The sequence below is a fragment of the Sparus aurata genome, chromosome 9 (genome assembly GCF_900880675.1).
Source record: "Sparus aurata chromosome 9, fSpaAur1.1, whole genome shotgun sequence".
NCBI lineage: Eukaryota > Metazoa > Chordata > Actinopteri > Spariformes > Sparidae > Sparus > Sparus aurata.
In genome coordinates this window covers 5,849,017-5,866,226 of record NC_044195.1, presented here as the reverse complement: position 1 = coordinate 5,866,226, position 17,210 = coordinate 5,849,017, and the positions used below count along the sequence as shown (strand labels likewise).

General features: G+C 39.6%; 1 protein-coding gene across 3 annotated transcripts in view; it reads right to left on the bottom strand.

The window, feature by feature from the left end:
* The window catches only part of dgkg (diacylglycerol kinase, gamma), a 134,909-nt gene that overhangs the window by 107,976 nt on the left and 9,723 nt on the right, over positions 1 to 17,210 (bottom strand). For all 3 annotated transcript variants that reach the window (XM_030428299.1, XM_030428301.1, XM_030428300.1), the window contains exons 2-3: positions 10,903 to 11,438; positions 3,511 to 3,587 (exon numbers count right to left, since the gene is read on the bottom strand). In XM_030428299.1, coding sequence (XP_030284159.1) covers positions 3,511 to 3,587; positions 10,903 to 11,095 — 270 coding nt within the window. In that variant the 5' untranslated portion in view covers positions 11,096 to 11,438. The remainder of the gene's footprint in view (positions 1 to 3,510; positions 3,588 to 10,902; positions 11,439 to 17,210) is intronic.

Sequence of the window (17,210 nt, the reverse complement as noted above, 5' to 3'; positions counted from 1 at the left end):
GAAGCAGCTGTAACTGATGCCCATCAGAGAAGAACACACCGTGATGAGGATCCTCCCTCAGCTCAACAGTGTTGACCTAACCCTGAGAGCTCCCAAAGCCAGCCAGGCATTATTCATATCACTCTCCTCTCCTTATTTGGCCAAACAAACCATGAGGCTTTAATTTGCTGTGCATCGTGCAGCACAGCCAGTTCAGACAAATATTCTCATGCGCACACACATAGAAAACACACACACACAAACACACACAGTCCTTTCACATACTATACCACAAACATACTATATTTGAAATCATTAAATATAAAAAGCTGTGCTCATATATTAATGGACCTTCTTGAGTGTAAGTCAACTTAAATTCATCCCTTTGGAAAACATTTTTACCCATGAGTCTGAGCCACGATTATTTTCCCTGTGAGCTTCCAGTCTGTAAATATCTCCCACGGGCAGTTATGACACATTTACATGGTTCATTTAATCTTTCTCATTTTGGCATGCCTGTCAGAATGATTTGATTGACTTTCATTGGCATGACGAGGTAGGACTACCGTCTACTGTCCTGACTGGATCCCAGACTGGTGGAGTAGATCTGTCCATCTAAAGTACAACGTTATCAGAATGAAGAAATGAGAATGTAGTTCACTTGAGAAGGAGCGGACCAGACATGAACAAAGAGGATAAGAACTCCCTGGGTGTAGTAAAATTACTTGAAGGATTATCATTTATGACTAAATGTTAAAGGGGTTGTTAAAGGGAAACTGAAACAGAAACACTCAAATCAGTAACTGGTCTCAAAATAAGATTTCTGATAAGGCCATAACTCTTAGACCACATTTTGAAAGACAAAGCAACATTTACACATGTGTTCAAACCACACAATATTGACTGCAGCGACAATAAAATGGGACGTTTTTTATGTGGAACCTGTGAACTAAGCTACAAAATCATAGCAGAGCCAAATGACATGGGCATGCCTGGTGGAGCCTTTAACTGCTGTGAAGGGAAACCCTGGGGGTGTGTTGTTCAGCTGCTGCCAGCCTCTCAGTCACTCATCAATCACTGAAGATTACACTATGGTGCTACTGTTTGTTTGCTAATCTGTTCATTGGAGAAAGCTAAAAGTGTCAGTCATTGTGCATTGTTCTTATCCATTGTCCTTAAAATAAGTGTTAAAAACTCCTTCTGAGTAGGCAGGGCCACACTTTGGCTAAAAATAAGATTTCACTACAGCTGCACAATGGACTGATGAGTCACTGGAGGTACACGCACACAATGATGGATGACAAAAGCAGGGCCATGGTGGTCATCGTGGCGCCAGGTGACAGTGTGGTATTAAAAAGACCACATGAACATTAAGCCCCTTTCCTATGGCGCCAAACGTCCAGCCGGGCTGTTAGTCATGTCATCACAAACACTGAGGAGCGCTACAGCAGAGTGGAGGTAATAATGAAGAGGCAGAGGAGCCAGAGGAGAGGGCAGCAGTACTGAGGGGAAAGGACGTGGATGTGAACACAAAAATGTTTGGGCCGAGCATGGTTGTCATTTACCCACACACACACACACACACACACACACACACACACACACACACATACACACTTTATTGTCATCTATAGTTGTTAGTTACTAGTGGCATTAATTTAAAAAATTAGTTAAACAAAATTAAAAGTATAAACAGCATTAAGAAAAAGTAAATAAGATGCAGAATTTGGAAAATGATCTGCATCCCAGGGTCAACTGTCAGTCTTTTTATTGTGGTCTTTGTGCCCTAAAGCCAGTGCTTCAAAACACGAGCTCACTGCTTGTACCCAGTCACCTTCATCTCTGACAGAAGACTGGTAAAATACACACAGAGAAAGTGTCTGTAAAGTACTTTAACCTTCAAACTGCACTCAACTTGTTGTGTTGTCACATTAAAATGCAGTTTACTGTTTCACACTTCATGTTCCTCTGAACAGAGTGAGTTTCCTCCACTCCGGGGATGACAGAAAATGTACTTATACAACAGACAATCCAAAATGATGAACTGCACTGCACTGACTACTTCTGACAAGTGCGACTACATCGGAGTTCGTCTTCTCATGCTGTTACCATAATTATGTTTCTCCACAGCCCTGTGTCAGAAATAGTTACAATCACTGACTGGTTTCTCAACACGAGACCTAATGTTAATTGTTCCGCGGTACCGGTCCATCTATCTCCTCAGTCACAAGTGGCTAGCTGACAGGACCTTGCAAAAAAAACCTTGTACTGGTTAAACCATGAGGGCACTGAAAATCTGTACTGATACTGGTAGTAGAAGAGCTAGTTAGCTGTCGGCAGCCAGTGAGCAGCAGAGTCCTGTATGACTATGGTATTTAAGCAGTACATGGAAAATGTTAAGCTTAAATGTTAAGCCGTCATTTCCTACTAACATATGATTAACAAATGTAGTTTCACAAAAAAATATATTTATGTTTTCATGTGGTCATAGAGAAAATGTATCCTGAAGCCTGATACTGCAGCATGCTAAAGGTGAGCGTACCTTCTGTGGGTATAAAGATAATGTGCTTCTATACAGTAAGTTGTAATTTAATGTCATTCAATACGGTGAATAATATTTTGATTTCTTTTTTTGTTTTTCACAAAATGTTCAGTTTATTGTTGATGTAAGGGGCAATGCTAAACGAGGTGTCCTTTAACAAAAATAAATAGATGGGATGGAGTCCTTTAATTCCTGGTTATGGACAGGACTCCCTAAAAACTTGGCATTTCCCTGAAAATTCAAAAGAATGTTAATATTTGTCTTTGAATATAAAGTTTATGTAGAGTGTTTTGTCGGGCTTCTGCAAGCAAAACTTTGCCCCCGTTGAGTGAGTGAGTCAGTCAGATCAGTCCATGTAGAACTGTGCATGGCTGACAGAACGGCTTGTATATCATGACCCGACAGAGACAAAACACAAAACAGTGATTAGGCAAAGTTAAACAGTGGTAGATCTGCTCAAACACACCCCTTGTATGTTTTACACACACACTGAAAATGGATTAACTTGCAGTAAATGATTTAGTTCACAAGCTCTCAGCAAGGCAACTTGAGTCGGGTAGTACAGCATGTTAGAGAGAGTGAGAGAACAAGGGGAGATATGAGAGTCATAGCTAAAAATAAAAGACAAGAAATTAGTGACACTGTCCAAAGTTCAAATGAGGGTATTAAGCAGTCTGCACCAACTCCTGCAGCCTCGACGTCTACAGCCCAGCTGGGAGCTGATCTTCTGACGTCAGGCGCTAAAGTTGATGCTGAGGGTGTGTCTCCACCACAGCCTTTATCTAAAAATGGGTATTGACTAATCATTTGGGTGCTTGATATCACAATGAATCATAGGAACTTAACAAGCTTCCGAAAAAGTCATACCATGTGTTTGTGTGCGCACAGACAGTAGCTGTGTCAGAATGACACCAAATATTAACCAGAACGTGACAAAAAAGACAGAAGTGGATGAATGATAACAGAATGGAACTGTGCTGCGGACACACCTGCTCTGGATTGTACTTGGAAAGGACTCCTTCGCCGTGAAACTCCTCGAGCACATCCTTCAGCTTCTTTGAGGAGTCTGGGTAGGAAACAGAGAAACGTGGAATTTTGTCATCACATTTATTTCAGCACATTGGTTTGATACACTTGACTCATTCAACCTTTTAAGCAAAGGAGCCCAACCATGCTGTGTGTGAGTACATTTCCTTAAAGGAACGGATGGTGAATTAATCTAGAGGCATTTTCAGTTCCATTTCTAGAAAATCTCTTAAGATCCTGACAGCTATCAATACATGATACAATACAATAAATGCTCTGACCATTACAAGAAGAATATCCACCAACTGTGGCTGTCACAGGCCCTTAAAGAAGGCACATCCAGTCACCTCATTTGGCCCATATGAACCTGTGCCCGCAGCTCACAGCCCTTTTGACTGTTGTTCCGCTGCTAGCTAACTCAGTGGCACAATGCACACAGGTCTTAAACCAAAGAAAGAGAAGCAACAGATTCATTCAGCGGCCAACCCAGTTAGCACAAAGCAACACCTACAGCATTAAAGTGTAACTGCCTTTTCAGACTGAGGTGTCTTCGTGATGGCTGTTTTTCTTGTGTTTATATGATTGTACCATTTAGCAGAGTTGTTTATTTATGAATTTATTCAGCTAAAAAGCTAAAAGAGAGTTTGTTGGACGTAGTAACATAGCTGCTGACACACAGTTCCTAGCGGGCCAGAGAGAGCTGTGGAGCAGTTGGTGTTGGTGGGGTTTTTCAGTTGGATATTTTCATAATTTCGCTTGCTCTTGCTGATTTCTCCAGCTTTAAGCACTTTTTTATGATCATATTTATTGAGTGGAAATGTTCCCTTAGATAGAACTGTCCCCTAACCTGAGTAAACATGCAGCATCCCATTAACAAATGCTCTGATAAATACTCATCTGTACCAGGAAGTGCTGCATCAGTTGAGCTGAGCCTGTGAGTCACCATGTTAACGAAAAGTAAAAGGGCGCATGGCGTCTTTCTCACTTTTAGATGCTAATCCCATATCCGTGCACAAACACACACACAGCCACACACAAGCACACACAAGCACACACACACACACACACACACACACACACGTCACAGAGACTCCGTCCAGAACACTGACCGTAATGACCTCCTCCCATGATGATCATCTGTCAAACAATTACAGGGACAAATGCCTGGGTGGATCGCCCCACTTCCATCATTACCACACTCACTTATGCATGCACACGCTCAAGACCTGATTTCACCAGTCACGTCAGCTCTCATAATCAACTATGGACGACACTTCACTTCATTATTTTTAGTGCTCAGCAGCAGCTTTGCCGCCTGTAAAGCTTTCCTATTTCTGTCCTGCATTAGATGTCCACAGTGACAGAAGGAGGCAAGCAGGGAGAGGGAGAGGGATAGAGCAGTGTACCGATCTCAGGTAAGATGGGAAACATGATAAGAGAACACCCAGTGTGCAAATAAAGAGCAGTCTGCTCTCGAGCATTAGCTGTGCACACAGTGGGGTTAGTGATCTGCAAGCACGTAAAGAACATCACAGTCAGATGCACTCAGGTCACCGACATGACAACCCCCCCACAGTTATGAAACCATAGAAATGAAGATTCTTTTCCTTTCCTTTTTTATATAATTGCAAATTAAAAATCTTAGAACCTTTAATCTGTAGCTGGCCAGTCTCTGAAAGGCTACTGAATTGATCTGAAATGACTGTAAACAGTTTTTTCAGCCAAAATCTTCAGCTGCTGAGATAAAAGCGTGGGTTCACACTCTCCATAAATATTTGTGGACAATGAATCTTCACCAGACTTTCCATTAGCATATAAGTGAGTAGATAATGACTGAATTTTCATTTTGGGTGGACGGTCCCTTTAACAAAACAACAACAAAAAATATTGAGATGGTTTTACCTCGGGAAAGTTGTTATGGGTGTTTGTCACTGTTTTCAAACAATCAAGTAACGTAGCGATTATTTAACACTGAAAATAATCATTACCACACTGCCTTATGAAAAGCAATGTCACAAAAATATCCTGCTTTTTTCAGCCTTGAGACTCAGAGGAGCATGTGATGTTTAGTTGTTTAGTTTATTCTCACAATCAGACCATCTTTACATATTTTTTTTTAATCAATCATTATCCTGTAAAATGTCAGTACATAGTGAGAAATACTCATGACATTTAGAGCCTGGCTGATTGATAGATGGACATTATCAGCTGGTGTTGACCTATCACAGATATGAGAGATATTTCTGGTTCTGTGAATCTGTTCTTTGATATGTGCTGATATGTATAACCCTTACCCATAACTCAGAAAAATATGCTTGAGGTAATTAACAATTACTACAGTTCCAATGAAGTTTACTGTTTCAGTGCACTGATGTGGACAACAAAGTGTATTATCAAACTGTAAAACATCTTCGCTCCGGCACATCTTTACAATTGTAAAGCTTGAACCGGCGACTGTTTGGCATCTCAGCTCAGTAGATTAACTTAAATGATTAAGCAATTATCTAAATTGTTTTTGATTCACTTCTGTTGATCGACTAATAAATTAATCAACAAACTGCTTCAGCTCTGATTGATTACATTAAGGCTGCATATAATGGTCATTTCATCATCAATTCATTTGCTGATTATTTTCTTGATTAAATGATAAGTTGCTTTGTCTATCAAATGTGAAGAAGTCCCTCCTTTGTCTTGTCCACCAGCAACAGTCCAAAGCAAAAACATATCATATGACCCTATCATACAACACAAAGAAACTCCATCACATGACATCTGAGAAACTAAAACAGTTAAACACTGAAAAATGACCCAATTACCAATTAATCAATTGCCAAAATGTTTGGGATCAATTAAATAAACTAATTGTTTCAGTTCATTTGATTATATAGTTTATTGATGACACTAGACCTTTAGCCTGAAAGTATTGCTCCGTCATGCACCGCTATCTCTAGAGACAAACAGCTAGTGTCCTTCATTACGTCCAGGATTGATTGGCTGGTGACACACGAGCCTTCCTGTCTTTCATCTCCTCACCATCAGTTAAAAATGACACCTTCCCAGCCTGCAGGGGCCTTCCTAGTGTGCACATTTGTCATGTTTCTATTACAATCCAATCTCTTCTCCAACTTGGGTCGTAAACCAAAGCCCTGCTACACCACAGCATCAGCAACACGGACAAGGTGAGAATTAGCCTAGACTATTTAGGCGTCCTCCTGTGCACAGTCTTATAGAGGAGATCCATCTGAAGCCAACAAATCGTGCAACATCGTCGCCTCCACCATTTCTTGCTCATTGTCACTTTGGGAGTGGCAAGTCTCACAAATTAGCTAGCAGCCAGCAAACTCTGCCTGCTATAAAGAACAACCCGCCTGCATTTCAGTTGACTTTGTTTTGAGCAGTGACGCTTTTTCGTGTGTCATCTAGGACAAGCAAAAAAAGGGAATCTCAGAAACTCCAACAAAGACCTTCTACTCAGACATTCTTCAACTGCAGGTAAACTACGACAATTTGTCTTAGGCTACCCAGACAAATGAGGTTAATATATTTTCAACTTGTAAATGTTGTTTTTTTACATGACTGTTCATGGCTTTCTGAAGTGAATGCTCACGGTCTATGTAAGACACAAAGAATACTGCTTTAAATCACCGTTGTGTTGCTTGTCAAGTTTAAGTGTGGAAAGGTGCTCATTGTTGTCACTTGTGGCCTTTTGAGGGACAAAAAAACACACACAATACAATAGACAAAGTTCTCATCAAGTATAATTGAGAGAGTTCAGTCCTCTGAAACTGTGTTTCTTTGTTTTGTTTAATCCACATGGTGAATGAGACACTCTGGAACAAGGCTAAAGCTTGGTCTGTAGACATAAGTCGGATCAATAAAACACAACGACGATTCAACAATTCAACCCAGTGTAGGTTAACAGGTGAGAAGTGATGAAGATTTTCTTTGTGCATTTGCAGGGCAGTCGTTTTTTCAGGGTTAAAACTTTTTTTTTCAGTAATTTATCCAGCATATGATAAATTAGACCACTTGACAAGAAGAAACACTGTTGCAACAAAGGCACACAAATACTTTTCATTGCTCTCATTGTCAAGCTGCCAGTCACGAATGGCCCTGAAAGCCTTCCCACTGGTAACACCAAATACAGCATCAGTCAGTGGCTTTGGAAAGATATCAAACATACAAACCTATGAGGGGGCAGATTAGCTTCTCAGCAAAAGTTCAGCAGAATATATGCTGTAAATTGTGTATAGTTGTGCCAACAGAGGGCAGGTGATGTCCATTAACACCAATAAAATCTGTGAAATACAACCCATCCCAAGTTACTGCCTACTGCACGAGTTTCTGTAAGCCGAACATCTTGACTGTTTTCCACATGATCCCTACACATCTTTGCCACTGACACTAAAAAAGACACCAATTCAAGCATCATGTCAATCTCTATTTTGATAACCATCAGTGAATCTGACATAATGACCTGTTGAGGTTTTATGTCTAAGGTCTACAAACAATGATTTATACATGATTGTGTTATTCCTCCATGGAATAGCTTGCGTGAGAGAGTCACAGTCTATTCATCCACCATCATGACAGGCAGAATCCACCAGGCATGAGAAGACGGATGCTGTTTTGACTAACAAATGTGGTTGCTAGCGAGGGAAGTGATAGCCACAAGGCTCATCCAGCAGGCTAATAAGTGGCATCCTGGAAACACATGGAATAATAATGTGACGCGTATCATCCCGACTGGAGTCCTGATTAAGTGTTTGCTCTCCTTTTGACTATAGAATATTGTTGCACCTGAAACCATAAGAAGTACCAGGAGAAAACAAATGTCACTAATATACTGATAGAAATTTAATACATACGGAAAAGAGAGAGACAGAAAGTGTTTCTTTATTTCCTTTAGTTATAAACAGTCCTTTGAAGACTTTGTCCAGGACAGTGGTTCTAAACCTTTGTTTGGCCAGTGTCCCCTGATGATTAAGCTGTTTAATCAGGATTATTATCTTACTCTTCTTGCTATTAATTATACAAAATATCTGAATTATCTCATTATTGTATTTAATAAGTCATGATATTTCATTTATGTATAATTTTTATTACATAGTTATTATTCTGTTATATAATTTAAGCTGCACTGCAGGTCATTTTGTTGCAAGTCACCCTCTCGTCATATTGATTTAGGCATTAATACCTCACAATTGTAGCGAACCACAAATTCTCCTCTTGTAGCGAAATTTTGGTGTTAACTTGTAAATGCCTCCCTTTCAAAAGTATTGCTTCAAGCCCTCCTAACATTCTTAGAATGCCCCGGGGGGGGGGGGGGGGGGGGGGGGTGCTGCCCCCATTGAGAGACAATGGTCTAGTAAAAAGTGGAACATGCTCATTATCATGAAAGCAACAAAAAAGTTGAAAAAGATAAGGTAGTTATCCGAAATGAACAGATGATCTAAAAGTGTTTTGACCATGACAATCAGAAAAAGAAAGCAGTAAAAACATAAAAGAAAAAAGTTTTTTTCCTTAATCACAGGTTGGTTAGTTATTCCAGAAGTATTTCTGTTATATCTGTGGAATATCTCTTTGTACAATATCTCTTCTCATCGTCAGCAATCAATAAATGAAATGCTCTGACAAATAAAAGAAAGAAATCCTGTTCTGCGGCTGTCGCAGGCTTCTAATAAGCCCATCTGATCATCAAACTTGGCCTGTAGGAAATTATTGGTGTTGACCTATAACAGATACGAGAGATACATCTGGTTCTGTGCATCTCTTCTTTGATATGTGCTGATATGTATAACCCTAACCCATAACTCAGAAAAAAAGATGCTTGGGGTGATTTATACCGCTAAGCGTCTTACTACACAATAACACACATTTTCTGTAAACTGATCAGTGTACAAGTTGTAAAGTTGGGTTAGAATAGTTTGTAACTAAAGTTGGCCTGTAAAGACGGACTAATTAGTAGATGAGTCTCTGTGTTTGCTGTGATGACGTTAAATGTCCCCGACAACCTCTTTAGTCTCATTTAGACACATTTTTTGACACTAAAGCGCTTAAATGAATTGTGGGACATTTAACATTGTACTTTGTGACTTAGAACAAGTTTGTAACTATCTAAAGCCAGTGTTTACCACAGACCTTATTTCAGTCTTTTAACTAAAAGGCAATTAAAAAGCTAATTGACTTTGAGATGAGGCAAAAATGATTGATTCTTTGGTTTTTGGACTCATTACTACATCACTCATTTTACATTGTGGTGACATCACAGATTTTTACATTGCTTTGCCTGGCCCGAGGAAAGTTGTATGAATTTACCTAAGACATCCATTGCTCACACACACACTCTAAAAAGATCTTGTTGAGTTGATCTAGTTGATCTTAGTTGAGTTAGGTAATGGTGCTCTATGGGGAGACTGCTTTTTGGACCACAGTGGAATTATTTCCATGCGATACTACGAGTGACCACAGGGCAAAATTGGAAGCAAGGCCAAGCAGCTCTGCCTTACTCAGGTCAATAACACATCATAGTGGTCAGGCAGTGTGTGTGCAAGGAAGGTGCGTGATTTTTTTCCATTGGATACTCAAAATTTTGCTTGCTCTTGCTGGTTTCTACAAATGTACCAATCCCAGCTTTAACCAATACATTTAAACTGAATTGGATACATTATGACCTCCACCAAGGACATATTGTTTTCCCCTGTGTCTGTTTGTTTGTAGGCTGGTTGTTTGTCAGCAAAATTACGCAAAAACTAGACAGCTTTCCATAAAAATTGTATGGCGGACCGGAACCAGCCCAGAATAGACCCCATCAACTTTTGATGCGGATTGGGATAAAGGGACTCATCCAGGAATCTTTTCACTGTTTCCTTAACATTAACAGAATAGATGCCATAGATCTTGATGAAGAAGATAAGGTATAACTAGGTGTCTGGTGTCTGTGAGTGAGCACAGTTTAATGTGGATAAAGGGGAGTTGGGCCTTGGCAGAGGTATTTGCTCTACTGAGTGCCATTCTAGGTAGTTCATGTCTTGATTAGCCTGTGTAGTGCTTCATACTGTATGTCTTATTTGGGACATTCGCGGCTTGTGGCCCTGCATACTTGAAATCCATTGATTCCCTCTTTTGAATTTGATTTGCATAAGGCTTTTGGCACGTTATAGGATTTATACCACATTATTTAGTTTAGCAAACAAACCATTTGAGCAGTATCAGCAGTACACAAACACACACACACACACGCACACACACACACACATACAATATGTTTGCACACACACAGAAAGATGCACACAGAAACTCATCATTTATGCCACAAATGTGGAAACCCCAGATTGAGACACGTGGGTACTCACATTCGCTGTATTGTTGCAGCTGGGCAAACTCAGCTGGGCTCAGACATACCCAGCCTCTGTCTCCCATACTGCCTGAAGCCAGGGGCAGGGCTCTGTCTCTGGGAGTGTGTCCGTCCACGAGTGTGCTAACGGGTTTGATGGTTATCCGTGGGTCAACCTGTTTAATAAGACTGAGGCAAAGGACTTTGGGCATGTCATCTCTGCCTCTATAATAAGCACCTTGTGAGCACACAGGAGGTGGAGACTTGAAATAACTGAGGCCACATGAGGTACTGCTGGAGGCAGAAAATTGGAAAGATGATGAATGTACAACTGAGTAGGGGTTTTCAAGTGTTTAGCTGAGGCCAGGGGTTGTTGCTTTCAAGTATAGAATATTGCTCAGGTGCTCAAAATATTGAATTTGTCACATTGAATGCCACAAAACAAAAGCAAAAAGATGTATGGAGACTGTCTGCCACAGTAACTAACTACTTCTCATGACTGGGAGATAGCCAAAGTTTCTCAGCAGGTCTGCAACAAAACACGCCTTCCCTGACCTGAAGAGAGGGAGAGAGAGAGAGAGACAGAGATGGAAAGAGGAGAAGAAGAAGAGAGTAGAAGAGGGGAGAGAAAACAGCAAGAAATAAATTGTGGCAATCATCAACATTCTCTGGACCATGCATAAAACATCCAATGTATGAAAAGATTTACATCAGTACTCATAACATAAACATCTGTAACATCTTAAAGTCATTTTAAAGATAGAGGGAGCGAGTGGTTGAGGAGGAAGAGGCAGGAGAGAAAGAGACAGTGAAGTTGACAGCCTTATATGAACAGAAAGAGATTTACAGCAGAAATAGAGGTGGAGAGTGATGAGCGTCTGAACACTGAGGAGCTGAAACAGCTAGGTGAGGGAAATGGTGCTTGAACTGTGCAAGACAGCGGCATGGTTTAATCACTGGACTGAATTTATAGCTTTTAATTTAGTGCACGATATTGTAATTTATTTTCATGTCAGAACACACATGGTATTATCACTGAGCTCGCTCTCAGGGGAAACTCACTGTTAGTTTTGAAATGTCAGTTATCCATGTAGACACAACCAGGTCCTTTTTCTTTAACATCACATGCTTTAACCAAAGCCGTTTACCAAAACCTTGAGGAGGGTTCCTTGGTCAAACTTGAACCAACAAAATGTGTCTGAGATACTCAGGACAAACAACATGAGAACACATGTGGCGTCAATGGCTTCTGTGATCCACTGATCCAGAAGAGTCTTTTACATTTGACATTATACTGCTGCTGAGTATCGATTTTTTAAAACATGAGCAAATAAAAAAATGTGTTATATGTTGTTTTCTTTCCTGTAATTGGGTGAACCAACCCTTTAACCCTTCATCAGAATCATGTCACAGCAATATGGTGTTTGAAGTTAACATGATATTGTAGCATGCTTGTATGTTGACAAAATTCCAACATTTAGCACTTACCTTACAATGTTCAGTATGACTGCACAGACATTTATTTAGGTGTTTATGCTACGATGCTGTTTAAGATGTCAGCGTGATGTTAGGGATAGGTGTTACCCCCAAAACAGCTGAGGCACTTAAAACAGTTCAAGTTCTCATAAGTTAATGACAGAAAAGTACATTTGTCATAAAATGTAAATTTTCTGATCTGGTGCACCTATCAGCAGGGTGACATTAGGTTGAACAGGAGTGCAGGCAAACTGTTGCACACAGGGATATTTATATAACCGAGTTAGGTTATTATTGTCGGCTTAGATTAATAGTAGTAAACATGCAAACATATTGACTGAGTGCAGAACAGATTTAAAATTCAGTTATTCTCTCTATTAAAATAATTCTCTTCAAAACAATTTATGTAATTGGAGAAAACAATTGTCTTAAATTTCTTATTTTACTCTCAGTGAGACATTTATGTATATGTATATGTACATAATACATAATGCCATAATGGCCATGACTTTAGGTCTTTTTAATGACAGATTTTGATGTATCAGCAAAGCACTGGTACAATGAATAACAATAAGACCAGCGTTTGCTATGTCAGTGCCTGGACCCTGGCTCTTTTTGTGCAGGCTGGCAAACTGGGATGAGTCATCAGAGTTGTGAGTTTCAATTGTGCTTCTCTGTCAAAATGTTTCATTATTAAAAAAACTTACACATCTAATTGTTGTTGAGAAATAATTAAATGAACAGGTCTCTATTGTGAAAGTGTAAAAACAAAAACAAAAAAAAAGCGTGATGTGGTCTATCTTGGCTCCACATGGATCCTGGTTCGTGCTGGACATGAAGCCGGAGCTGATGCCAAAGTACACAAGGTTCCAAGAAACAAAAGGTAAAAGCATGGGTGAAATTCACAGAGGTAATAACAACAGATTATTTTTAGAATGGCTCTCCACTGATCGAAAACACTGTTTTAATTTTCTCTTTAAAGTTCAGACTGGTTCACTTAAGATTGCCCCCCCTCAGCAACTGGGTTACATGAGTCAGTTTGTGTCAGTGTGAGTTATTTAGATGCATTTATTGCTCCTTTGTAAGCACAGAGAGGGTTTAGATCTATGGATTTTTCTGCAAGAGACAGCCAATATTGGCCAATATGTTTAATTATTTTTTTGTTCATATGGTATAGATGGTCTATGGTATAAATTGTAATTCATCATTCATTCATTCATTATGCGTAATCACTTATCCTTTGCAGGGTCTTTATTAAAAATAGTAAACGCATTAAAAATGCACTATGTAGTTTTGGGGGAGACATTTTAATCAGAAGAGAAAGAAAGATCTTCATTGACTGATTTTCTTTTTAAATTCCCAAACAAACTTAGTAAAAAAACTCTCTTTCCATGACTGAATAATCTAAATAAACATACTGACCTGAAAGGACAACACAACTTCATTCAAACAGTGTTCTGGGAATTTATTTTCCTCTGAGAACAAATCGTTAATTCAGTTCTGGAAGAAAAAAAAAATATTTGTCCGTGTTGTACAAGTTTGTATTATTACCTTTTTAATATTGTAAATGTTTAAATTCGGGGATTTGATCTCTTCTCCAAAACTACATAGTGCTCCTTTAAGTAATAACATAAACTTCACCTATCCATTAACTATACTAAAAAGACTTGACTCATTTTGACATGAAAATATGATTATTTTGAAATATTACCCATCACTCAGTCAGTAGAGTGTTACGTGAGAACAGATGATCATGATTTGACTGTGGTCAGAGACATTGAAGCCAGTTTGCATAGAGGACTGAGATGTACTGGTGTCATGAGACAAACCTATAGAAAGCTGTCTCTTAATACCGTCTGACTTCCCCAAGCTGTCTGAAGCTGTCCTGCCACCAGCAGTTGGTTTCAATTGAACATTTGGTTGTTGCTCATGTTACTTGTTACGTGTTTTATTATCACTTTGGTTACTTTATGATGTCATAAGAAATTGTTTGAGTGGCTCAAAATGTGTGTTGATACAAAATCAATCAGTTAAGAAACTGCAGGTTTACTGATCACTGCTGCATTATAACCTGCATTTTTCAGTCCAATATCTGCGGTGGATATGGGGGTGTTGGGTCACATGACCTTCACATAAATGTGTGCTTTCAGTTTTGTGCAATGTATAGCAGGCTGTCTGCACTATCAGAACCAAGACTTTTGAAATCAGTTCACTTAAACAGGTAAAAAGACAAAACAAGAGAGAAATGAAGGAGCCAAACCAAGGTCAAATGTGTGACTTTTTGTGATTTGAGATTGCACATTAGTTCATGTCTGTGATCACTTCAGCGCTGACTGAGCGAGCTATTCTGAGGCTAATGTGTTGCAAATGTAACTGTAAATTAACTGATATTTATTTTATATAAGTAGATATACTCTGTCAGAGGTGCTATTCAGATAGTTTAATGGTTTGGGAACCCGAAAACGTCTACACCCATACATGCACACACGCGCACACACACACACAATAAACAGTTTTTGATATTAACATCTTTAACTTTTCAAGTGAACAACTGAAACACAATGATTGTCCATGACTGCTGGCCGTCCAGTTTGGCAGTTTGGAACTATCCACAAACACAGTCTTGATTTTCAACGTCATCGGATAACATGTCTTACAAACTAGTTCTGGCAAGAACAGCCCAACCTTTAGTCTCGACGAATACATTAAACCCAGTAATTTTCCATGTTTTTATTAGGCTACTATAATAACTTTTATACCTGTGTCGTTGTGTCTTGTCAAACATGTTTTTTTAAACTTTTGTTGGAAGTTGTATATGCTTACCACACAGAGTATGTGCACAGAAGCTAAACACACTTCCTATCAGGGCTCTGGGCTGATTTGCAGTAGCCTTTTAATTCCCACTGCAAATATCCATCATTAAACGTATCATCATTCTTAAAACTTATGTATTAACCTAAAACAGCTGCTTTTTAGTTAGTTAATGTTACTCAGACCTAGCCTTAGCAGTCCATTTGGATTAGGTTGAGCCACAGTCTTTAGTCTGCTATGGAATATTTAAGGCCTCAGAAAGGTTGACTGTGGAAGTGACTCAGAATGAACAGTGCCCATCTTCATTATAATACAAGCACGGGTCAACAGTTAGGGTTCACCATAGTAGTCGAGGTGTTCAAAGTACTAGGAAAAAAAACAACCATGTCTTTAAAATCTGTAGCTTTACAGTGGTATGTTAACTCATGAACACGACCTCTGTGTCCTAACTTTGAGCAATGGTGATCTATGGTGCAGGCAGTTCTTGTTACTACAATACGATCAATTAATTATTGCTTTGGTCCTGTCAAAGTAAAGCAAATCAAAGCCTTATCCTTAACTCCCTTTTCTCCTGTTTCATTATCGACCAATCTTTAAAAGTGAAGCAGTGTTCTTACTTTCCAGATTAATATCCTTCCCCTCTCCTTTACCAGCTGATCTCTTCACTCGTGGTATACATGGAAGGTGACATGTATTGATGGGCAGCACAGGTTTAGTGATGTTACTGACGCAAAGGGAACAAAGGGGAGATGTATATGTATATAGTGTGAGTGTGTGACAGGGGGAGCATACGGGGCCTCCCCTCTGCGCAGAGAGGGATTCTGTTTTGCTCACGAGGTTGCCCGGCAACTATGACGTCACTGGAGCGCACGACAAAGAGCAGCACCATGACAGACTGAGAGAGCGAGGGGGAGAGATAGCTACAGATACTATGAGCAGATGACTTGATAAGCATCAGTTCTCAGCCTGTGTCCTCAGTATGTGTTTGTCTGCTTCTACCACAAACCACGTTTCTTTTCTTGTATTCATCTACAGAACCACCTTTCACTTTCACAGAGCCACAGTTGGCCTCATTAAGAGTTACAGTGGATGGACTGAATATAAGATATGTACATTAGATATGAGGTTAAAGACAGCAACTGTTTGGCTTAGCTTAGCTTAGCTTAGCACAAAGACTGGAAACAGGAGAAAATATACCAGAGGTCAACTTATTTTCCTTTTTCTAGACTTAACTACATAGGTTTGTTGCCCAAACCTAACCTAAGAACGCCTGAAAACTGAAAAGAATCGCTCAGTATAGAAATTAAAGTCAATGAACCCCATCCTCACAGTCCTATGACTGATCCACTTGTTCTGTATGACCAACTATTTACCTACAATTTGTCCTGCTTTGAACAACATCACCAGTCTTCTGTAAACGCTGGTACACGGAAAACTGTTGTTTTCTATGTACATAACTGTGAAACAAGTCACAAATCGAAGGAATACAACGTGAGGAGAAGACCAAGATGTCCGCGGAGCACTCTGCGGCAGGAACCCTGCAAAACCCCAGCCGTCTGGGGGAAATACCAAATTTTTCGGGGGTCTGAGATTAATGCTCAAGCCTGTTCACCTCTTCACACAGACCTGATCTTTTCAAACATCACAGTGTTTACCTCTTCAGTCGAGTGGAAACTTTAGTGGATGTCTGACTCAGATGTTTCAAGTCATGATAAATTTGCTGAGTTGATTCCATTGCACTTTGTCATATTTTGTTTTTATCGACACACCAACTTTTCCTACATCCACCAAGCATGAAGCCTTTTCAAAAAATATATATTTCTCATCAAACTGTCTGTGCTTCCACTCAAGACCACTTTATGCACATTTTCAATGTGTGCATAAAAATAGCTGGATGGAAACACACCTAGATATGAGAGTGGTATCAATCATCACAACTAACACTCTGCTGGAAAATAGATGACGTGTCCCCTAAAATTAGAATTTCTTAAGGTTTCTCTCCAGCTTTTAATTCAACAATAAGCGAGTGACTACAGACCT